Source organism: Lissotriton vulgaris, chromosome 12, assembly GCF_964263255.1.
Source record: "Lissotriton vulgaris chromosome 12, aLisVul1.2, whole genome shotgun sequence".
NCBI lineage: Eukaryota > Metazoa > Chordata > Amphibia > Caudata > Salamandridae > Lissotriton > Lissotriton vulgaris.
In genome coordinates this window covers 172,326,566-172,351,834 of record NC_141700.1, presented here as the reverse complement: position 1 = coordinate 172,351,834, position 25,269 = coordinate 172,326,566, and the positions used below count along the sequence as shown (strand labels likewise).

Sequence of the window (25,269 nt, the reverse complement as noted above, 5' to 3'; positions counted from 1 at the left end):
GTAGCAAATGGCAATGTGTTCCTTGAGGGTGCAGTTGGTGTCCAGTGTGAATCCAAGTTACTTGGCAATGCATGAACAGTGGGGTTCGAAGACAAAGGATCATGTCATTGAGCCAGAGTTGTACTGTTCTTGGCAAATAACAGGAATTCGGTCTTGGTTGGGCTGCACTTCATGTAGGCGCTGGATATTCCAGTCTGGCTGATGTGCAATGTTTGAGGCGTTGGATGTCTGAAGCACAGGAAACTTTCAAGTAGTTCATGGTCTGTCAGTAGTGCTGAAATGATGAAGCATGTTCTTCTCCCAGTTTGTCCTTCTCCAGGATCCATGGGCCTTTCTTCTAGACCACAGAAGGACATAAGCAGAACCTGATGGTTCCTTGGAAAACAGAGGAGCTGGTAGCTTTGAAATCTGCACCAGTGCTGGAGGATGAAGTTGGCAGTGGTGCAAGCAAAGGGCATACTGAGGAATACAGCCAGCACCTGAGGTGTTCTTAGAGGAACGAAACGGAGCTTAGTGCCAAAGGATGTCCGCCTATCTGTAGAATGCCAAGCGAAGATCTAAAAGGTCCCATGAGGCTCCGAGACACACCAGAGACTTCTTCTGAACAATGGTACATCTCCATTGTTGCATGGAGGAAGAAGGATTGCTGGGCCCCTAGGGTCAGGAATGTCTGAAAGCCTCAAGTTGGGGCCACAGGATGCATCAGCAGCTACGGAACCGGTCAAAAGCCCCAGAGCTGACACCAGCAGGGCAAACTGAGGCAGTCCTCAAGGTGGAGTTGCATCAGAGAGCTTCGGCTCAGAGGACAATTACCCTGGAGGTTGAACAGCTTGAGGTGATTTGTTCTTGGACCTCAAACAACACTGAGGGGGCTCACCTACATGCCTCATTGTCTTACGTTTTCGTAGCTTTTCCCTGGAGAACTTGGAGTAAGATGATGAGCAGAGGGAGATCCTATTTCTGATCTAGACGGTGAATGACGTAGAGTCTGACAGTCATCACAGGTATGGGCCATAAAGATTTCTGTTCTCTGATGGCCTTGAGGTTCATACTCTGGTATTGGTCGCATAATCTTGAATCATGCTGTAAATCCAGGCATCGCAGTTATGAGCATCTGTCCATCACAATTGTGACAGGGCTTTAATCTTGAGCACTTGGGAGGTGACATCTCTGAAGCACTACAGACAGGTCAATTTTTTGAGAATTTGCACTCGGAGGTCATGTAAAAAAAAAGAGTGAGCTTCCATAGGTGCACTGGAGTGGGAGAACTATAGGAAAAAAAATTCCAGGTCCTGTCTCAGAGGATGCTCAATATAGGAGGAATCTGCAGGTAGAAGTATCCATCAAAAGGACCCTTTTTCTTCATTGTTAACAATTTGCTGGGTGAGCATTATAGTTTGAACTAATTAATTGGGGCGTGGACACGGCGGCGAACGAAATGGCCGCTCTGCCGTGAAGCTCCTCCAGGCGGGCTCCCAGTGGCAGAGAGCGAGATGTGATCCGCTACTCATTCCTCCCCCAGCAACGCTGAGCCGTCTCCTGATGCCCACCAGACCACCTGGGCGAAGTTTCCACGCCGCGGGAGCAACCTAGAGCAGAGTACATGGCGGAGGGGATTCGAGGCCTCCGGACCTCAGCGCCATCTTCCCTTCTGCGCTGCTGCGCCGGGTGAGTGCTGCTCGGCCCTCGGCTGCTGTGCTTCCTTTCCCCGCTGCTCCCCCCGCTGGGCTCACGTAGGCATCGCCCTTACTGCGCGGCTTCCGTTTTTCTGGGGCGCTTGGCTCCCGGTGTGCGGCAGCGGCCTTTGGCCCAGGAGAACGCCGAGACCGGGACCTAGATTTCGGGCCCGTGCGGGTGCACGGGTGGTGACTGTGGGGCTTGGCCGGGGGCGGTGGGGGTGGGGCGCGTGGCTGCTGGGGACCTCGGCGGCGATCTCCGGCGACGCACAGCGGCCCCGCCGTATGCTAGCCGGCTCAAAGCCTGTGCCTCTCCACTTTCCTCCGGCGCTGACGCCGTGAGAGGGTTGCTCCCTGCCAAACAACTCCGGGTGTGGCGCGGAGCCCATGAAACTGAGGGGCCCATTTCAAGATCACTGTGCTGGCTGTTCCTGACCGCTATTTTCAAGACCTCGCTCACACAGATTGGGTCCTGCTTTCAGAATTCACTCACCGCCGGGTCTGCCCACACTCTGGTGGCTTCGGTGGTGAGGCTGCCATCTGGCTTATTGATTCCTGCCCCCTGTCTTTCGCTATTGTTGCTGCGACTGCAGAGTTTCCACGCGACCTTGGAGATGGGGAAAAGGGATCCTTCCCAAAGGAAGCTCAGCTTCGACAAAACACCCTTCCTCACCGCTGACCCCCCGCCTGGTGCGGCCTCTGGTGGTCACGGATTACCGGACGGTGGTGACGCAGCGTCCATGATGGCCGCCATGATGGGGGAAATGCGCGCTGGCTTCAAGGCGCTTGATACTCGCTTTGACAGCCTGGAGAAGAAGCGGTCGGACATTGGTTCCACGGTGCAGGCCCATGACCGCCGCCTCGGCTTAGCTGAGTCCAGAATATCGGATGTGGAGGACGGGTCCTCTAAAACGCAAAAACGGCTGGAACGTGTCGAGAAAATTCTTAAAGATGTGGCCATTAAGAATGAGGACTTGGAAGCGCGTAGCCGGAGGAATAATATTTGTATCCTTGGTGTGGCGGAGACAACTGCCACTGGCCGGTTTGATACTTTTGTAGAACGCCTCCTCATTGAACTGTTCGGAAAGGACACATTCACGGCTGGCTTTGTAGTGGAGCGGGTGCATAGGTCGCTGGGGCCTAGGCCACGCACGGGGCAACTGCCCCGTCCCATTATTGCCAGCATTATGAACTTTCGATACTGTGACGACGCGCTCCGAGCTGCACGTGAGATGGGAGAGGTGCAGTGGCAGGGGAGCAAGCTGTCCTTCTTTCCGGACTACACGCTCATGATGCAAGAGGCACAACGGAAATTCACCAGTGTCAAAGCCGCTCTTCGCAATCTTGGCTTGAAATACAGCATGCTTTACCCGGCACGACTGAAAGTAGACGTGAACGGCCGATTCCGCATCTTTGAATCTCCAGCTTAGGCCCAAGATTTCTGTCATGACTACAAAAAGCGACCGGGCCCGGCTCCCGGCCTAACTCTCCACCTCACTCTGACACGCAGGCTAGTGCTGACTTGTTCGCTGAAACTGGCCTAGGCTGATCATCCGATGGTACTATATGCATGGATCCTTATCTGTGGTGGATGACGGTTCGACTCTGCTGGGTTTAATTACAAGCCAGTATCTCGTATGTCGCGCTGCTGGGTCGCCCGCATGGGGGTGGTGTTGCTTCCCCCTATGGCGAATGCCTTTTTGTTCCGTTTTTCTTGGGGTTTGTTATCTTTAAGTTTGCAGATATGTTATACTACTATGTATAATTGGTTATTGGTGTTCTGCACTGCTGTTCAGAGCTTGTTTGGGTTCTGCCTCTCTGGGGATGTTGGGAGGCTGGGTGGTGGGTGGGGGACGGGTTGTATGTTTTCTTTGTGGCACATTTTATTTTTTTTGTTTGATTGCGAGACTTATGGTAACGGCTTGTTTGATGACCACTCATTGCTTACGGTCCTTGATCTGACAATATGGCCGTGTTAGGTCGGCGGGCTGGTCCTTCCAGGCTAAAATTGATGTCATGGAATGTTCGAGGTTTGAACACCACTCGTAAACGTAAACAGGTTCTGCAATATGCTGACCGCCATAACGCGGATGTTCTCTTCCTGCAGGAAACCCACATGGTGCAGGCGGACACCGCTTCATTGGCCAGGGGTTGGGGTACCCATAGAGTGTTTTCAACCTATAGTAGGTATGCACGGGGGTTGCAATTCTGGTCCACAAACTGATACCCTTTGTATTCACAGACTGTAAGGTGGATGGAGAAGGCAGCTATGCAATACTTTCTGGTGTGTTGTATGGTTACAAGATTGCCTTGGTGGGGGTCTATGGTCCTAATACTGACTCCCCGGCCTGTTTCCACGACCTGTACCTAACATTGCTCCACTCAAACAGAGCTGCTGGCGTTGGGGGGAGACTTCAACCTATTGATGGACCCTTGCAGGGACAGCACGTCTTCCTCCCCGGATCGCAAGCCACTTGCCTGTGCGGCTGTGGCGGCTATTTGTTCGCATTTTTCACTGCTAGACATAGAGGCCAAACTACACGCTAATGCCCCAGCTTTTACTCACCACTCCAGCTACCATAACACAAGCACCAGACTCTACTATTGGCTACTCTCTCCGGGCTTAACGGGATGGGTGGCTGATCTTTGCACACTTCCGCGCACACTTTCTGATCACTCTCCAGTGGTGTTGACTCTAGCGGTTCCTAGGTGGGGCGGGTATGAACAGCAGTGGCGTTTCCCGGGGAGAGCCCTAGCGGACCCGGTCTTTACTGAGGAGATCCGTACTGCCATTGAGGATTATTTTGCCATCAACACTGGCTCTGTGACCACTTGGGCCACGTTGTGGGAGGGGTTTAAGGCCACCATTAGGGGGGTTTGCATCACCAAACATGTTGGGGCATTATGTGAGATCCGTGCTACTCTGAGCCGGCTAGAGACCGAGCTATTAACGGTGGAAAGTGAGATCCTCGCTGACCCTTCGCCGAGACGTGAAGCTCGGCGTCTCGAGCTACTTCTAGAGTTCAGGGAAACCGCGGACAGAGAGTTGCGGTTTCTGGGCAAATACCACACAGCACGCCGATACGGTGAAGGGGATCGGCCGGGCAGATTATTGGCTCAGCTGCTCCGCCCGCCGCTGCAGGCTGCGTACATCACTGACATAATTGACGCACAAGACAAGCGCCATTTTTCCACCACGCTTTTTGCGATACCTTTTTAGCTTACTACCGCCACCTTTACACGTCTGCCCTTCCAGAGGATTGCCGAGACCCAGGGTCGTATATTAACGAAATTGCCATGGTATACTTGGAGAAATATATGCAAGACTTTCTGGCCCATCCCATCACACCGGACTCGATCATTGAGGCCATTGACTCCTTGAGAGGTTCCTTGGCGCCTGGTCTTGATGGCTTCACGGCCGACTTTTGCAAAGAATACAAGGAGGAGTTGGTGCCCAGACTGGTTGAGGTGTATGCGGAGGCTCTGGAGTCTGGTGTCCTTCCCCCCACGCTCCGTGAAGCGGTCATTGTTTTGCTGCCCAAACCGGGTCGCGACCCCACGGTATGTAGCTCCTATCATCCGCTGTCGCTCATTAATCTCGATTACAAGATTTTGTCAAAAGTCCTGGCAATGCGGCTAGCACTTCGGGTGGATACCATTGTTTCACCGGCACAGTCCGGCTTTGTCCCTCACAGGTCTACCTCCCTGAATCTCCGTACACTTTTCTCGGGCCTACACAGGATCGACCCCTCCACTCTGGCGGCCGCTGTATTTTTAGACGCCGAAAAGGCGTTCGACACTCTGGAGTGGCCCTTTTTTTTGGAAGTGATGCGGAGGATGGGCATGCCCACAATGTTTGTAGCGACGGTGGAGCTGCTGTATACTGCACCCACGGCTCGCATTCGCTTAAATGGTACCATTACTGAGAAGTTCACACTCTCCAGAGGCACCCGACATGGATGCCCCCTATCCCCACTCCTTTTCATCCTTGCAATGGACCCCCTGATGCGACACTTCCAGGAGAAACATCTCCACAGGGGGCTCCAATTCCGCACCAGCCCTCTATTGGTCTCGCTCTATGCGGACGATATGGTTCTATATGTCCGTACCCCGGAGGCCAACCTGCAACCCTTGTTGTCGGAGATTGCTCGATTTGGCGAATACTCGGGCCTCAAAGTCAACTGGCACAAATCACAACTGTTTCCGCTCACCCCCGCCACCACGCGGTGGCCTTGTTCCCTCCCACTGGAGTGGTGCAAGGACTCTATCAAATACCTTGGGATCCATATACACCTTGACACAGTGTCCATTATTCGCCTGAACTACGGACAAGCCCTGGATTTTTTGGAGGAGAATACGGACAGATGGCTCCGTCTCCCTCTGTCTATGGCGGGCCGGATCGCCATCGTCAAGAAGGTAGTTCTCCCCTGGTTTTTGTACCTTTTCAACAACATCCCGATCCCTCTAACCAAGGTTTTTTTCACACAACTACGCACTGCCCTGTTACGGTTGGTGTGGGGCGGTAAAACCCCACGCGTAGCCTGGCGCACACTGACCATACCATATGAGAGGGGCGGCTCTGGGGACCCGGATTTTTATCTCTACTACTTGGTTGCCCAATGTTCGTACGCCCATCCTTGGTATCATCCGGATGCCAGAATTCCACATTTGAGACCAGAGGCTGATGCGGCGCTCCCAGTGTCACTTAACACAGTCCTCCCCAAGGGTCTCCCTCGGGACCCGCATGACATACACCCGCTAACCACGACGGCTTGGGCTTGGGATAAGATTAGGCGCTTACTGCACACTGACACACTGTACTCCTCTGCCCTTCCTTTGCCCAACCCGCACTGGCTCCCCATCACGGGCGAATCGGTGGTCCGTCGTTCGCTGTCCAAATTCCAGCTACTCACGATCGGTGACTTGTTCCCCGATGGTCATGCTTTCTCTATGACAGAAGACCCCCACTTCACTGACCGAACATTCATGGATGCTTACATTCTCATGAGACTCCGTGCGATGTTGCGAGCTGTATTTCCCACATTCCCCCTTCCACCTGAAGACAATCCCGCACTTACATTCCTTATACAAAACAATTCAGGGGCGCATGTGATGTCCAAACTCTATAAGCTGTGCTTGTCCTCTCTTCCTACGTCAGACGGGGTGGTTCGCGCTGCATGGGAGCATGATCTGGGCACACAGATTTCAGACGACCAGTGGGAGGCATGTTGTGCTATGACCAGGATGGTTTCCATGAATAGTAGACACAAGCTCATACACTTTAAATTCCTGCGAAGGATGTATCACACACCGGCGCTTGCTCACAGAATCGATGCCAATAGACCCCACGTCTGCCCCAAATGTAACGCCCTGCAGGCGGACTTCGCGCACCTGTCTTGGACTTGCTCGAGGCTACACACTTACTGGGTAGAGGTCCACAGGATTTTGGGTGAAGTGTTGGGTTTGCCGTTAACTGTTACACCGGAAATTGCGCTGCTGGGCTATGTTGCGAAATTCCCCCGCAAGCTTCGTAAATTAGCGTCCATTTGCTTCCTCTTGGCCAAAAGAGAAGTGGCACTGCTCTGGTGCGCAAGACGTGCCCCGACGATCACCTCGTCGCTTGGGAGTGTGGCATACTGCAATGTGAATAGTGTGGAATATTCGGAACAACTCCCAACTTCTTCCCGCCCAACAGGCATTTGGGGTCCATATCGCCAATACATTGCGAAACACGCCATCTCAGTCACTTCATCCTAACACACCAACTGGGGTGGGCCAGAGCAAGAGTGGCTCCTTCACTGCACTTGACAACGCATGGATACCCGTGCGGCTCACATTTGCCCCTCGATTCACGAGGCTAGGTACTTGTCGTATGGTGGTACATCGTTCTTCGTAGCACCTAATGTGTCTTGCCTGATATTAATGGGGGTTTTATTTTGCTTGTTCTGTCCACCGGCCCTGATTGTTAACACTCAGCTGTGTCGGCTGTATCGAGCCGCCCGTGCCCGGGTAGTGGGGTGCTTGGTGTCGTCTGCTGAGTCTGGGCTGAAGATGTTGTCCGAAGTGGTGGTTAACACATCGCGAGCTGACTTGCTGTATTGGTCTTGCAATCTCGTAGATATGATTTTAGTTTCTTTTATTTTGCTTTCAACTTCTATGATGTTCATTATGTTCTTTGTGATTTTCTGTTGCCTTATCAAAAAATATGTACCTTTTATCATTCTCAATGTCCAAATACGCAATCCTACTGAGTACACCAGTGTTTTACGTGCAATGTTCGGTATGGCATCTGCTGTTTTTTTGTACTTGATATGTAATTGGTCTTTACAACTGTGGATTGCTTCATTCGCTTCAATAAAGTGTTTTTTTTAAAAAAAATAGTTTGAACTAATTCCAGCGTGCACATTGTTTGCCTTATTTTTTTGCAACAATTTCAATATTCTCTCTGAAGTTGCCGACTGGAGACTGTACCCGGTGTGTTGTCCTCCTGGGTGTGTCTTTGAGCCTTGACCACTAGCCAGGACCAGACTTAATTTATTGTATTGACAACGAGGTATGTTGAGCTTTAAAACTTGCTGGAAAAGATAGATATATTACCTGGTGGTGTCAGTGTTTCCCAGTTGTAGCCTTTGTCAAGTTTCTAGTTATCAGAGCTGGCCTGAAATTTTCTGTAGTGGGAAGATGACTGAGCTCAGTTGATTTATTAGCAAAAGCTCACTTGGGACGTTCAGTCTGCACTCTGTCATTAACTGCCTGCTGTCATTTGGCTTCAATTCTTTCTTTTCTCCTTTTGGAACTATTCTACAAAAGCTATAAAGGCTTATTCACGGTTGGAAGTGATGGTGTTTTTAGTGGGCTGTAATGACTGTTTTTAACAACAACTATATACCCAGCAAGTCATTGTGTGGCATTTGCCATTTTATCATATCTCCAACAAACACCGAATGGTTTTTGAAAAGTTCCAATGAATTAGTTGCAGTCTTTTATTAATTTTGCTTGTTCACATCTATGAGGTTCGGCTCTTGGTTGTGCACTCATTGGCTGGAGATGTGTGTGGTTAATAGGAGTCTGTGGCCCAAGTGCACATTCTATGAAGATCAACTTTGTCAGGGTTGGGGGTTTCGGTCAGGTTTGCTGAACTTGTTGAGTAGGCTAAAATTGTTGTGATTTGCCACCTTCCCTGCCTTGTGTTAGTGGTCCTTAGCAGATATGTGCACGTGAAGAGGCTTGGGATAGGGGTTTAGACTGGGCAGATGTGGTCTCCTTTGCCTCTTTTGTTATCTTCAATGACTGATGCCTTAGGAACATCAGGATCAGACTCTGGGTCTGGTTACAGGAGGGGCCTGGGATATTAGAGATCTGAGTGATCAGTAAAGTGGCTCCAGGTTAGCATCCTAGGTTGAGGTTTTTTTGAAGTACATGGCTCTGCCACCTTCACTATCAGTGATTAAGCTGCATGCTCAGATGTAGGCTCAGTTGAAGGACCATACAGAATCCCATTCAAATACCCAAAAGGGAATCCCATTCAAACTCTTTCCATCTCTTTATCTTCCATCTTGTACTCATTTTTAATTCCCATTTGACCTTGTTCTCCCAAGTAGCTGATGTTTTCTCATAATTTCTGAAATCCTACCCCACCATAAACAAAGTTGACAAGTTGCATATTTGACAGATCAGAGGAGAAAAGACAAAAACAATGAACCGGCAGTAGCAAAAGCGGATAGCAGCAAGTATTTGACATTAAATTCAGATGTGGGTTTAACGAGCATTAGCCAGCTACGCGAGTGTAGAGGGAGAAAGGAAGAGCACTATTCCAATCTGCTGCCTTCTGCCTGCTACAGTTTGCCAGAATTCCCGAGGGTAAGTAGCCTCTTCAGGAGGCATGCACTCTACGGACTAAGATCAGGGACAAACAGTCCCACAGTCAAGGTCAAGAGGCCAGTTTTATCTATTAACCAAAGATCGGAAACATCAACCCCGTATCCATTAGATCGGCCAGAAGGCAGTTCCAATTTAGGAAAGTGATGTAAGTATCCCTCTTTAAAGATGATTACATCACAATGCATTAACAGTCCACAAACCAACTACCTCTCCCATCACTTGTTGAGTTTATGCTATACTTTGACCATGTACAGAGCTCTGCTGCCTTGTCATATAGTTACTGCTTTTCTATATATTGTGTTAAGTTAGCATGAGTTTAGTAAAGGTTTAAACGACATTTTCTTTCGGCTTCAGTTTGCACACGACACATAATTGTTACTGTAGCTTTCAACCTAGACGAAAGATGTGATTTATTTGAGAATAATATGTTATTGCTCTGATATCAGTTGTGCTTGGTACACTTGGTACACTGTCTGCACACTGAGAACTGCACCCTCTAAGAATAACCTAACACAAGGTTGCTGGGAGGCCTGATCCTCGCACCACATTAGATATAACACAAATAATGTTGCTGCCAACATTGGGCTCTAAGCTGGTTTAAGATAGAGTTACCGAGAATGCAAAAACACACTTGATGGTGCTTCGCATGCAGAGAGTTGGTAGCTGATGATGTGATCCTCTTCTGCTGACATTTAGAGGTATGGGCCCGCCCTGCTAAAACCCAAATGAGACCTTCATAGATATAATATAGTATGCTAAATAGGGTGCGTGAAATATAGGTGATACAAATTTCTATAGATTTGCATTATAATATGCTATCACCGTTCGCTTACTATGGATTAGTGACTATGCTGATAACTCTGATTTGTATAATATGTTTGTTGGTATTATATAAGATACTGCGTTTGAGAACCTTGCATTGAAAAATAAATATTTCAAACTTGCACGTGTGTTCCTTTACTCCCCGTTGTGGTTTGAAATGATTATAGAGCGAAAGAGTGTTCATGTGTTCCAAGATACCTGAGGTACCCTAAGTTCATGTTCTGGTTTGTCTAAGTCATTGGGAGTTGGTTATGACCAAGGAGACACTGTAGCTAGCTCGGTAAGGGGATTTCTGATACTAAGGTGAGTTTTGGGTCACCCTAATTCACCCAGGTTCTAGATCTCTGTGCACAGTTCTGTGGGAGAACGGAAACCCTGCTACAGCCTTTTGCCTTGGTTCACTCTATATAAAAACAAAAAACATAAAATACATACATCTTTGAGTTCATATAACTACAAGCAACACCACAATCCATATATCATTCTATGCCAGTACTGATCTGACGCAAGATTTGTAAAGGTGAGAGCAGGGCAAATGGTAAGAGCTACTTGGTGAAATACAATATACCTAGCCTTAGCACTATACCTATCCCTTATGGACTCAGAGGTTGGGGACTAAGGACAACTCAAATTTCCAGCCCTACATGCCTGTGTTGGAACCTTATGTAAATCTCGCTGGCCTCCAGAGTTCATGCACAGGATGTGCACCCATCCGTCATGTGCTCAGCAGGCTCTTCCTTGGGCCTCAGACGGCCTTTTAGAAAGGTCCAGATCAAGACCTGCACAGTTGTCTCTGGTATCAGGAGGATGCTGGCCAGATCGAAAGGTTGTATGGCAAGGCAGTTCTCAATATACACACACACCCTCATCATGAGCTGCTGAAAGGAGGGTAGAGCATGAAGCAAGATCAAGAACCGTTTGTTGTGCCAAGCTTTCCATCTCCTGCTATCAATCTAGGTACCTAGTGCAGGATTCTGAACCAAGATCCCAGGGCAGACATCTTGTCTCCTACATTCAGAGACACATTTGCAACACACCAGAAATGCAGGACCACTTAAGCACAGTGTGTTCAGCAGCCACTGCGTTCCTGGCTTTACGGCCTTATTAGGAACTGGAGGAGACTGGCCACTGGCAGATACGTTGAGTGCCTCTGGAACAAATCAACTCTGCCCCAGACGCTACACACCTAGCATATATCCATCAAACCTTAGAAGCAAACAGTAGACCTCCTCAACATCTGCTGTATGGCTGCAGTCCTGATCTTAATATGATGTTGGTACAACAATAAATACCTTGGAAGATATCTTGGTCGCCAATGAAACTAGCTAGATTGAAACTACTGGATTCTAATGCCTGTAGTCTTTACCTGCTGGTTTGCTTCAGCCCTTAACGCCCATCCCATCTGCTATATGGTGCAGGAGAATTACAATTTTAATTGGTCTCTGGCCTGGGTATTATTGCTACCTTATGAACTACGAAACAAACCTATAACCAAGACATTCTTCATGCCACAACAGCGTTCATCTTCATGAAATTACAAATGTAATAGCAACAGTAGAGGATGAAGTTAGGGAGAGGATGTAGCCTTAAGGCTACAGCAGTCGACTTTTAAGCTGGGGAACCGGCTTAGAGTCTTGGCAACAACGGTCAACACCCTGTGATTCTGGGCAAATAATTTAATCTCCCTGTGCCTAACAGAAATGAATGTGCCCATCTGTATTGAAACTGGTGCTCATGTAAAGTGCTCTGATACCCATTTCCTCGGGTCTAGTTCAAGCGATATAAAACTCCACAAAATACATTTTAAAAAACAGTATATCATAGTAAGTAATTAAGTAAACAAAGTTATTTACTGTATTGGTCATGTCAAGAATGAATAATAAAATATTACTTTTAACCATCTCATGAAAACTAGAAACAGAAAAAAAGACGTATGAATATACCTTACCCTTTTTGGTTCCATAGTATGAGAGAAATATATAGTTGGTATCCAGTGATCAGCATCATTCTCATCATCACAATCACCACCACCACCACTAAAGTAAGGATGTGTGCCGTTAGCTTGCCCATGAAACACCATGGATTCACATTCACTTATCTGAATGTTGCCCTGAGTTGGATATTTGTCCATTTCCTTTGTCACATCCAGATTTGTTGTTTTTTTCATTTCTACTTCAGAATCAATCACATCTTCACTGGTAGTTTCTGATATACTATTGTAATAAAAGCAGGTAAAAAAAATAAAACAACATTGAAGTAAAAGTAAACAAAATAGTTTACCTCTTAAATGCACAGGTCACAAATAGTTGGAAGTTCTAAACAATGGCTCTTACAGACCACCATCTAATCTGTTCATTACCCACTCTGCAATACTATGAAGATGTCACAGTTGTTGTTACTTCTCCTTTTGATCGGTCTATTATTATCAACTGGTTGCTCATTTTGCTCCACTGGGGTTTCAAATTAATCAACATCCTTTAAGAATGTCTTTGTTGCACCTAATGCACTTACACAGATAGACAGAAGAGACTCTGTGACATCTTGCACTAATCTAAATATGTATAGCAGAACCCTTTATGTTAAAAGGGTGCTGATAGGATCTACCCTCAATAATATTCCTCTTTTTCACCACCACTTCCCCTAGGTCCTTCCAACACTTACTATTAAAACATACACCTACTTGTGAGGAGAAATCTGCCACCTGATGGAAGATCTGAGCACAGAAAAAAATAAATAGACGAGGCAGAGATCTACAACCATAAGATTGAGATTTGCATTTTTAATATGCGCACAGTAATACTTTTGTACTACTTAGCATACTATAGAAGGCAGTTTGTGAATCGGGCCAGCAATGTCTACCACTTTATTAACATTATGTACCCTCAATGTCATAGTAATCCTGTGTGAATATGAATGTTAATAAGGATAAGTTACTTACCTGTAATCCTAGTTCTCTTTCAGGGGTATCCTCATCAAAGTCATAAGCACTGAATATTCCCGCCCATGTGCGGGAACCCCGGAAATATAAAAATTATATATGGAAATCATATATATATCTAGCTGCACGTATATGTATGTACATATATCATTTTTTCTCACACCAATGCAGCCCCAAAACTGAGGCTAGACAATGTAATTACCTATAAAGAGGCTGCATTTGCAAGTATATAAAACACACATTAGGTCAAATAGCACTTGAACTCTGTGTTTTAATGAGCCAAACACTCGTATATCATGAAAATTGCAAATAAACTAGACATTGTTAGCCCACAGGCTGCATTGCAAAACAATAGCATAGAAAATGAAAGCATTTTCAACAAAAACTAGCACCGTGCCTTTCAGGCAGCATGACCCCTGACTTCCCATCATGCCTCAGGGGTGACAGTTAGGTCAGTTGTTCTCTGCATAACCCTGAAAGTCCGGGCTCGACAACAAAACTATAAACACTTTGGCATCATCTCATTTACCAGGGGAGGCGGGTGGGTTGCTTATGACTTTGATGAAGATACCCCTGGAAGAGAACTAGGATTACAGGTAAGTAACTTATCCTTCTCTTCCAGGGGATCCTCATCAATAGTCATAAGCACTGAATAGATTAGCAAGCCCATCAACCACCTGCAGGTAAATGAGAAACAGATGACCCAACCAAAGACTAACAGCGGAGATCAGCCGTTAAACAGATTCCACAAGGAGGCCTGGCCTACTTGGGTATCTGCTCTAGTGTCTGAATCTAGACAGTAGTGTCTGGTAAATGTATGGACGGACCTCCATGTCGCCGCCTTATGACTCGATGTTGGCAATGGAGGGATAGAGGGAGGTCGATGTTGAAAGCGAAGAGAGTAACCGTTCTGAAGTGTAGCTAACACTCGGGGATCTTTTGTGATGGCAAGCCACTCTTCCATATGATACGCGATGCTTCCCCCCCACTGGAGTGGTCAACAGCGCTGGGGGAAGGAAGAACTCATGGTTTGGATAGCGTCTTGTTGGAATTGTTGCCTTGACGCTGATTTCCTCCGCCTCTTGAGGAGCGCCTGCCTCTGTTTTGGGATTTTTGCTGCCCCGGTTGGTCTTGATTCTTTTGCCACTGAGGGGTTTGAACCCTCTGTTGGGAAGATCGCTTATTGTAGGGGCAGAACCTGTTCCAGAATTATTTTTTCTTTTCAAGCACCACGGCCTTTAGAGTGTCCAATTCCGTCTTCATACGCTGCATTTCTTCATCAGTGTATGAACTCAATAAAAATGATCCAGAGAAAGGCAGGTTCATTATACAGGCTTGAGCTTCTGGCTTTAGGGCGGTAAGACGCAACCAGGAAGACCTCCTTGCGCATACCCAGTGAGCATATCCATGTGTTGAAAGAGTAGCTCCGTCTGCTGCAGCGCTTATGATCTGGCTGCCCTCTGTAAGGATTTCTTCGAAATCCCTGTGATCTTGAGGGAGTTTCTCAATGAAGCGCTGCAGGGAATCCCACAGGGATCTATCATAGCGGCCCAATAGCGCCTCCGCATTGGATACCTTCAGCAAGGAGGCCGAGGTGCCGCATACCCTTCGTCCCCAGGAGTCTTGCCTCTTGCTCTCCTTGTCAGGTGGTACAGTGGAGGAAAATGCCACGGCATGGGTCTTTCTCACCGTTGCGATAATCACTGAATCCGGGGGAGGGTCGGCTCTGAGGAAGAGAGGATCCTCCTCTGGCGAACGATATTTCTTGAGAATCCTCGCTGGAACGGATTTTATCGTTGCAGGCGTGAGGAATACGTCCATGACTGGTTCTATTATTCCCGGAACCAAGGGAAGCAGAGGTTTGGCCGCTGTCTTATGATGCAGGGTTTCGAAAATCACTGAAGACTTGGTCAGGCGAGCTGTCATGGGAATCCCCAGCTTAAGTGCCCCTCTGCCTAAAATGTCTTGGAAAGTGAAGATATCGTCCACTGGAGAGATTCGACGGTGGACTGTCGGTTAGTGTTGGAGACTAGTCTCAATGTGAGCGAGAAGAAGATGAGGAAGAAGTAGGAGATCTGTGTTCTCTTCTCCGTGACCTGGATCTCCGTCTGCTTGAGCGCACCAGGGTGCGCGTTCGCTCTCTGGGCCTGGAAGGAGGTCGATCCCGATCCACGGGCTGTGTTAACCGAGCCGCTGTTTCTTTGTCGGGGCCCAGTGATGTAATGGCCTGTACCATCTAGGTGACAACCTGATGGAAGGTGAATTCTGTCTCTCTCTCCTCTCAGGGGAACGTGCTGGAGGAGATGGGTTCACCTCTTCATGCAGTGATCTTGCTGGTGAATGTCCTGACACTGCACTGTGAGAAGAATAGATTACCACCTCCGGGGACCTAGATGTTGATCCGCGGTGAGAGATATGAGAGCCTGAGGGAGATGATGATAGGCTCACTGGAGGAGAGACCTCTCCTGAAGGGCACCTAGAGCAAGATCTGGAGCGACTGATGTCTGTTGTCTTGACTGAGCCTGCCCTGAAGAAAACCTTTTAAGAAGGTAGGCTCAAGCATACAGGAGAACGTCCCTTTGACTGAGAACGCCTCTCCGAAGCCAATGCCGCTTCCTTCCTCGACGTCGACTTTGGAGATCTGTGCTTCGACGTCGGCTGGTGATCCGGTGACTGAGTTGTCAAACTTGACATCGGTCTTACAGGCGTCTTCTGCGTCAACGTTGAGGTGTGCTGGATCAGCGTATGTCTCGACGCTGAAGGTGGTGACTGTTGTCTCAACGCCGAAGACTGATGAACCATCCTTGGCGGAGACCTGTGACTCAAGGTTGAACACTGTTGAGACGCCGACAGAGCAACCTGCTTCGATGTCGAATGCCGGTGGTGAGGCGTCGACTAAGTGTATCTCGACCTAAAATGCCGGTGCGACGACAGAGCGCTGTGCCTCGCCGGTAGGACGACATATCGCTGTGCCTCGAAGTCGATCGCTGTGGCGACGACGGAGTGATCTGCCTCGACATCGTATGCCCACCTGGCGATGATGGAGCCCTGCCTCTCGACGTTGAATGCCGCCTGCAGAAGAGGGGTCAATGAGAGCACATTCCCAAAGCACCTGTAAGCATAAATGACTAATAAGTCATACTGTAATTGAGCAACAGTCAAACTATAAATATCCTGTAGTATTCACATTCGAACAGGACAGAAGAGCAAAAGAGTTCATATTTTCATTTTCTTTATTTGAAGATCCATCATAAAAGTAGAGTTGACAAGAAACAGCCGACACGTGTTTCGTCAGTACTATTGATCAGTACCATGACTTTCTCAAGGCTATATAGGCGAAAATTGTCAGGGTGCGTCCAACCACGTTTTGTGTAAGATGGAGTATAATATAGGATTCAAAGATCATAACAATATGGATTAAAGATGAGCGAGAAAGCAAGGAAATCCAAAGTCATTGAAATCCACTGAGTTAGCTTGGATAAATTATCTGTGACGCCAAGACCAGTATGCCCTGTCACACGTTATAAAACACAATGGATGCCAGGCTCAGTAGATAAATGTTGTGACTTTAACAATGTAAAGTTGAGGCCCTGTAGAAAAAATGTAAACAGGACAATCAGTCTTGGTTAAAGATCAGTTGTCCGGATGGTGAATAAAGTAGGACACGTCGCGAAAGTATCAGCGAACTGCATCACTGCCCCGAAGAGGTCTAGAGGCGGTGAAGTAGCACGTGGGTCCGCATAGTAACGAAACTGAGGGAAAAAAACGACTGAGAACGCCTCTCCGACGCCAATGCCGCTTCCTTCCTCAACGTCGACTTTGGAGATCTCTGCTTCGACGTTGGCTGGTGATCCGGTGACGGAGTTGTTAAACTTGACATCGGTCTTACAGGCGTCTTCTGCGTCGACGTTGAGGTGTGCTGGTTCAGCGTTTGTCTCGACGCTGAAGGTGGTGACTGTTGTCTCAACGCCGAAGACTGATGAACCATCCTTGGCGGAGACTTGGGACTCGACGTCGAACACCGTTGAGACGCCGACAGAGCAACCTGCTTCGACGTCGAATGCCGGTGGTGAGGCGTCGACTAAGTGCGTCTCGACGTCAAACGCCGGTGCGATGACGGAGCGCTGTGCCTCGCCAGTGGGACGACGTAGCGCTGTGCTTCGAAGTCGATCGCTGTGACGAAGATGGAGTGATCTGCCTCGACGTCGTATGCCCATGTGGCGATGACGGAGACCTGCTTCTCGACGTTGAATGCCGCCTGGTTGACGTCAACGGAGGTACCAGAGTTCTCGACTTCGAAGTCTTCACCATCAAAGGATGATGAGCTGTCTTCAAAAATGTTTTTGTCGTCGCTAGCTTCGACGCCGATCCAGACGCCGACAGAGAACAGGTTGGGACTTCTAGACGTCGACCGTGTTCTCCTCTTCTGCTGCCTTTTAGGAGACCTACCTCTTTCTGAGAGGCCATAAATCCGAATTCGCTCTCTGTCTTTGACGGTTTTCCTTGACAAGTTCTTACGGTGTTGACAGCTGTCTGAAGAATGTGTCTCAGGGAGACACAGGATACACACAGGGTGTGTGTCAGTCCCGGCTGCCTTTTTGCCACAGGAGGGGCAAGGATCGAAAATGGAAGGCATTTTGACAAAAATAAATCTTTTTTTGAAAAACAAAAAAGGTAGTACTAGCACTCTAAAGTCAAAAGACGTCGAGTGAAAGTGAAAAACTTGAAGAATATCAAGATATTTGTAACAGAAAGTCAAAAAAGGTCGGAGCTGTAAAACCAGGGTCCTGACTGAAGGAGCCAGAAAGAACAACTGACCTAACTGTCACCCCTGAGGCATGATGGGAAGTCAGGGGCCATGGCTGCCTTAAAGGCACTGTGACAGTTTTTGTTGAAAATGCTTTCATTTTCTATGCTATTGTTTTACAATGTAGCCTGTGGGCTAACAATGTCTAGTTTATTTGCAATTTTCATGATATATGAGTGTTTGGCTCATTAAAACACCGAGTTCAAGTGCTATTTGACCTAATGTGTGTTTTATATACTTGTAAATACAGTCTCTTTATAGGTAATTACATTGTTTAGCCTCAGCTTTGGGGCTGCATTGGTGTGAGAAAATTATACATGTATATACATACATCTGGTGCTAGATATATATATAATTTCCATATATAATTTTTATATTATTTCCTGGGTCCCTGCATATGGGCGGGAATAATCAGTGCTTATGACTATTGATGGGGATCCCCTGGAAGAGAAATGTGAGGTCCCTCTGGAAGTGGTTCTACTCACTTTGCTGTATTAACTGTGGATGATGCCTTGTAAGGGTGCGATCGAGTTGCACCTAATCTAGTTACCGACTTCCCCTGAGGAATGTAGATGTTTAAATTTTTTATTGAGCCTAAATAGATATATAATAGCAAAAACCAATAAGGCAAAAAAACTGAATAGCATAGCTGCCAAGGTTTCAGATTGCCATGAGTGACATTTTTATAAATTCAGTGAAATTATGAGTGACATTTCAATGACTATGAGTGACACTTTCTCGCGAGCAAAAATCATGCAATGAAGATGAGGGAAACTTGTAAATATCAGAAATTACAGCCATTTGAGCAACAAGAAACTCCATGAACTTCTTGAAACTGCTGCAGAGCACCAGAAATGGAAGCACACTAACCCTAGTGTTCCCTCCTGTAGTAACCTGACTGTACTGTAAACGAATGTATAACCATGATATTAAACAGGAGGCGCAGAAGGACCATCATTGTACAAAACCACTCTGCCAAGCACATTAAGCGGCGAACAGTGATTTGGTCCATCTGTTTAGGTCTGCTTGAATGGCCCCGGGAAGACGGCTAAGGTTGAGGGTCGAAACCAAGTCCGGCTCCCAGGTCATGTAAACACCTAGGTAATGGAAGCTTACAAACTGGATCACCAACGTCGGGTGCCAGGTCTCATCAGCTCCGTTAGCCTTAAAAGAGATCCGCAGTGAGTTAAGCCAGTTCATTGTGGGACCTGAAGCATCCCCGAAGGATAGAACTGCTGCAATGTCTTTTGTCTGCTGGACGGAACATAAACAGAAGGACGTCGTTGGTGTAGAGGGCTGGTCTATCCTCCAGTGCCATCCTCCGCAGTCGAACCCCAAAACCTGGGCGTTGCATCGTATCAATAAAACCAAGGGTTCCATGGTGAGAGTGAAAAGAAGGGGTGACGGGCAGCCGTGTTTGGTGCTTCAGTAGATAGGAAATCTGAGGGACAGTACGACATACACCCACGCCTGCGGCCCAGCATACAGGACACGGACGTAGGCTTGATGCCTAGGTCCCAAACTCATTTAAATCAGTGTGTTGGAGGAAAGTATTTTTTTTTTACTATTATTGTTTTTATTATGTGCAATGTGTGCCAGGGGCCAGCCAACTCATGCAGAGGCGCAAGAGAGCCGTCTCAGACAAATGGGCCGCCACTTGTTCCTCCTACACTGCTGCCCCTAAACGCCAGGGCAGCAGGCCCCTCTCCTTCGGCCCCGGCATCCCAGACGCCGTGGCCTCAAGCACCCAATACCGGTCAATACGTTAGTGGCTGCTGTCGGCTTTCAATGTGATCATCAAGCAGCCGCCCACCCACGCACCTCCGACAGCCAGGGGAGGTGCCACCTCAGCCCCTCACCACATGGGAGGCCGGGCGGCCATGCCACTACCGTGAGCCCAGTCACTTACCGCGGACCGATCCCGGTGGGTGCAAATGACGCACCTTAACGTCTTCCTCTTTCCCCAGACGTGAGGATGCACTTTGGTATCCCGGGCCCCCATGGTGTGCACAGCAAGTAGTAACCATTGAGCGCAGGCCTGCCCCGGCGTCTAATTAGTGTAAAAGCCGTGCGGCGCAAGGCACGAGCAGGAGCCTCAGCCCGCTTGCGCAGAACAATTGAAACATTGTAACAGTCACTGTCAGCCCCTGGAGGTGAGCGTATTAACTATTAAGTTACTGAGCCCAGCACTGCTTTCAGTGGCAGCACGTCTCTGAGCACCAGTACTGAGAGCTGGCGCACTGGTGCAGGCGCCCTTGGCACTTGCTGGCACCCTGCGTAGCCAGAATTTCAGAGTGTGGCATTATGCGTGACAATGCATTTCAGTGCAGTGTTGTGGAACACCACACTGAAATGCGTGAGCATCACACATGATGTGCGATACTTGACAGACATGGAATAGGAGCTTTCACGTTTGTTTTCTAAAAATACTACTCACATTTTACCTTGACTTAACGTGAGGTTAGTAAAAAGTGCATAATGTGCATGAAAAGTGCAAAATGCAAAAGACTTCAAACCATAGCCGTCCAGCAACATTCACAGTTATCACAATTTTACCCATCTTGGAATTCTAAATAAAGCGAATACCTGGTGTTACCCCACCATAACACGGCACTAAATGTTACATGGATGAAAACTAACTGTCTATTAAAAATCTATGGCTCCAGTTAAACTTCAATTGCCTCGAAATGGTGCCATATGGCAACAAACATCCTCAAATCCCCCCTCCCCCTCCAACACGCTTTGCATATGCCACTTCAAATTTCTTGGTGCGTATCATTTTTTCCTTCAAGCCCTCGATAGGTGCAACCCGGCTGGCTACCCCATTTTTAAGAATGAAAGAACAAACAATTGTGAGCGAGACTGCAATGAAAAACAGCCCTCCCTTATTAAAACGCTGGCTTTCCTTAGAGGCCCCAAACAAAAGTAAACTTGCTTCCGGTAGTAATCTAGATTATAAAGCCTGGCTGACACAAGCAAATAGCACTTCCAAGAATTTTGACAGTCTCGACCAAGTGAAAAATGTATCAAGTCAAATTCCTGCACCTTTCGTTGATCAGCGATAGTTGGATATATTTAATGGAGTGTTGCTGGGGTCATCCAGCGTGCCAAGAAGGACATTCTTTTAAAATCTGCCGTTCTCGGATTTATGTCGATCTCTAAAATAGCATGCGAGTCTCACAAATAATCTTCATTGTGTTTTTTCAAAAACTTTACTTGGAAAACCATTAATATGACCTTTCGAACAATGGCTACAAAGCAGCCTATACCAGTTTCCTATCTCTGTCAATTTGCTCTTTACAAGTGTACAAAAAACAGGGTGATTTCCTGGTCTCTCCCCTTGGACATTGGCTGCCAAAAAAAATGAGTTTTCTATTATAAACGTAGAAAAAAGCACTTACACTGATCACCGCTTAAGGAAATTAGTTCCTCCCATGTAATACTTTTACCTCTTTAGAAAAAATCGAACTCCTTAAACCTAAAGAATTCCAGAACTTCGTTTTCACACCGGACATTGACAATCCTACAATCTGTCCCTCCTGGAGCTGCAAAAATGAATAATCAATTTAGAATTTATAAGATTTATAGAGGGGAATCAACCACCCTCTAAACCCTAGAGACACTTGTATCTGGTCTTTTTGGGTAATATTGTTGTTTTAATAAATGCTCGTAAACTAATTGCAGACGGCTACCTCATTTTACTAAAGAAACAATCATCCAAATACAGCGCTGCCTTCTAATAATGTTGCTAAAATGTCAATTAAAGCGGTCTAATTATAAATTTGCATAAGGGGGAGTGCCAAACCACCATGAACTTACTCTATTGCAGAACACCCAATTTCACCCTAGGAGCCCTTTTATTCCAAATTAAGCTCCCTGTAGACTAATCCAGCTCCTGGAAATAGCTATTGCTAACTTTTATTAGAAAATTAAAGAAATGAAATAGGAGTAGTGGTAAGACAGATATTTTTATAAGAACAACCCACCTAATTATTGCCAGAGGGAGAAGAGACCATCTTTCAAGTTACGCATTAATTTTCCTGAGCATGGTCTCATAATTCAACTGAAAGAGCTCAGTAAAATTATTAGAGACATATATCCCTAGATACCGTATGGAATTTTGCGATCTTGCTTGTGGCTGTAGTGAAATTAGAAGATTTGCAGCCGATTTATTGAAGAGCAAACTTCAGTTTTACTTAGATTTATCCTATAGCCACCAATACCTGGGAATTCCTTAATTAGCTGTAGAGCCCATTGAATCTTCTCTTCATCTGATTGCAGATACAGAATAATATTGTCTGCAAATAACCTAAGCCTGGCCATCCCTTTAACTGGTGCCCTAATGTTACCACTGCATAGCTTTTCTGCCAGGGGCTCTTTAACAAAAAAGTAAATAGCATTGGGGAGAGAGGGCACACCTTGCGTGTGCCTCAGTCAATTGATACCGTGCCAGTCATCATAGAGTTGACAATGACTTTGGCCAGCACGCCATGATATAAATTTACCTGCATCGAGGTAAATTGTGGGGGAATTCCATATTTATGCATGCTTAAAAATAAAGATTCCTAATCAACGAGGTATTTGTTGTCATAATACGATTCGCGACAAACCTACTCTGAACCTTATGATTAAAAGCTAGGCTGCAAGCATAATCCAAGTAGCGCAAACTCATCAAAATGTCAGAAATCAGTGTTGAGGAGGCTAATACACCAATTCACATTCTCTGATTTTTTTCTTTCTTGATAAAGCTTCTCATAGTAGATTCCTTGAAAGTAGAAGGAAACTCCACACCCTCCTTTCTATAATTAAAGAGATCTGTTAAAAATGGAAGAAGCTTTTTAGCAAAAATATCCTGAAACTTTGAAGGAAATCTGTCATTTCCACATGCCTTAGCATTAGGCATCTTTTGGAATGCTTTGTGCACCTCAGTGGTTATTTTCCCTAAAATTGCCTGAGTCAAGGAATTCGTTGGTTGGGGTAGTTGAACTGAGGCATAATATTGTTCTATGCTGGCCAGTGAAACAGAGTACTGTGTGAGATATATGCCTCTAATGCTGCAAAAAACACCTGAGCAACTTCATCCTATTCCGTTACCATTTTAGTGGCCGCCGGGTTCATAATGTGAATGATTGTGGCTCTCTCATTCTTAATTCGACAAGACCAGGATAAAAACTTGCCTACATGCTGGTTTTCTTCATAAAGTTGTTGCTTGTCAGCATTGGAGATTTAGATTTCCTTGATACTCTTAAACCTCCATCCCAGCTACCCACTCACAGGCATTATAACATTATCTATTGCGAATTGTAGTCCCGCTATCTGCCAGGTGCGCTCTTTGGCTTGGTTTGCTTTGAAAGAGATAATGCTCCCTCTAACTGTGGCCTTAAAGGCCTCCAAACAGCATAGAAAGGCAGAATTTCTATTATTGAGAAAATACTCTAAAGGGAGCCCTCTCATCCCAGCCACCCACTGTAGGTTTGATAAAAGATATCTGTTGAACTGCCACCTCAACCGCTCTGTGAACAGTGCCCAGATCCACCACAATTGGAATCCACCGAGTGAGTGATCGGAGAAGGCATTTGTCCAAATATCGGACCCAACCTGGGGAAACAAAAAAAAAAAACTAGGCAGGTTGTGGTTTTAAAACGATGTGAAAACAGGTGTGTTGTGCAAATCCGGGGTGGTCTACGTGCAAAGGATCTATCTACAAGTATAAAATTGAATTTCAAGATATGAATCACCTTTTCGGTTTAAGCGGTTTGTTCGCTTTATTTAATGTGTCCAATGCGAGATCCTGAATGTAGTTATAATTGCCCTACAAAATCAAAGAGCCCTCGACCCACATTGCAACATTATGGATCTGAGCTAGAGAGACAAAATCATCACCAACAGGCCCATAACCGTTAACCAAATTTAAGAAGAGCCCATTAACAGAGACTTTCACCCATAAACACCTACCTCAAGTATCTCAAATCACTTGCTGAACATCCGAGTCAATGCCCCAACCCAAGTAAATTGCTACCTTCTTTCCGCAACTTGAGATGAGGCAAAAAATGCCAGAAAATATTTGTTGGGAACAGAAGTCTTCAGAGTTTTTAAAAATGAGTCTCTTGAAAAGAGATTACTTCAGGTGAAAAATATGTATGCCATATCATTAAAACCCCATATTTGCACTTACTTATAATGTCACTGAAATTACAAGAAAAAATCCTAACCTTCTGCATCTCTGAGAAGATGAATCATAATGCCCTCTCTACTAATCATATTAGGATTGATCATTACCAGACATCCTACTTTAAAACTGCTTTTCCAGGAAATAGGACATCGACACCCTGCAACCCACCAATAAAGAATTTGACGATGCCAACCAGTCTTGATTCTCCTCACAAACACTCCTTCCTGCCCATTACATTACTGTTCTTTTATTCCCCGATTGTGCTCCCTCCCCTTCCTTGACACCCACCATCAGGAGTCCCTTTGACCCCGTGTACCCCATTCCACCCTAGGCGTACTCTCAGGGAAAACGTAGCTTTGAATCAGATCAGAGATGAATTTTATGGGATCTTGGCCAGACTACTGACCTTCTGGAATACCAGTAGAGTGACGATTTGAGTGTCTGGAACTATTTTCAAACTCTTCAAGCTTCAGCTGCATTTCCGAGATCTCCTGCTGAAGCTTAACTTGCTGTGATTCAGAGCTATACTGAGAGTCTTCAAGATTCTATATTGGTTGCTTAGCTTCTGACTGTCTCGTCCTCAGATTAAGTAAGTTGCCATTAATGTTCCCAGCTAAGACTCGACTTCCTTCCCTGTGGTCCATTTCTTGAGTCCCTTTCATCTCCCTGATTTCTGCAAGGACTATTTTGAGCATTTCTCCTAGCTGTACCAAGTTAGAGTAGGTTTCTGGGGGCTCGTTACCACCAGCGAGGGCTGCCTCTTCAACCTGTACCGGGGGCTCAAGAACCTGGGCCGACTGCAGTTCATGAGTGGCAATATGAGCTGGGAGAATCAATCCCTGTTTTCTCCTCAGTTACCATACTCTTGCACTCCTCTACCAAATACTTTACACCTTTCAGGAAAAATCAAGGGTATGGAGGTTTCTCACTGCCACATGAAACCTGTTGAAGAGCCAACTTACACTTGAACAGC

General features: G+C 46.6%; 1 protein-coding gene across 1 annotated transcript in view; it reads right to left on the bottom strand.

Annotated features, from left to right (window-relative positions):
• The window catches only part of URI1 (URI1 prefoldin like chaperone), a 466,682-nt gene that overhangs the window by 67,775 nt on the left and 373,638 nt on the right, over positions 1 to 25,269 (bottom strand). The window contains exon 8 of the mRNA XM_086947708.1: positions 12,328 to 12,592. Within this exon, the coding sequence (XP_086803834.1) occupies positions 12,328 to 12,592 (265 nt within the window). The remainder of the gene's footprint in view (positions 1 to 12,327; positions 12,593 to 25,269) is intronic.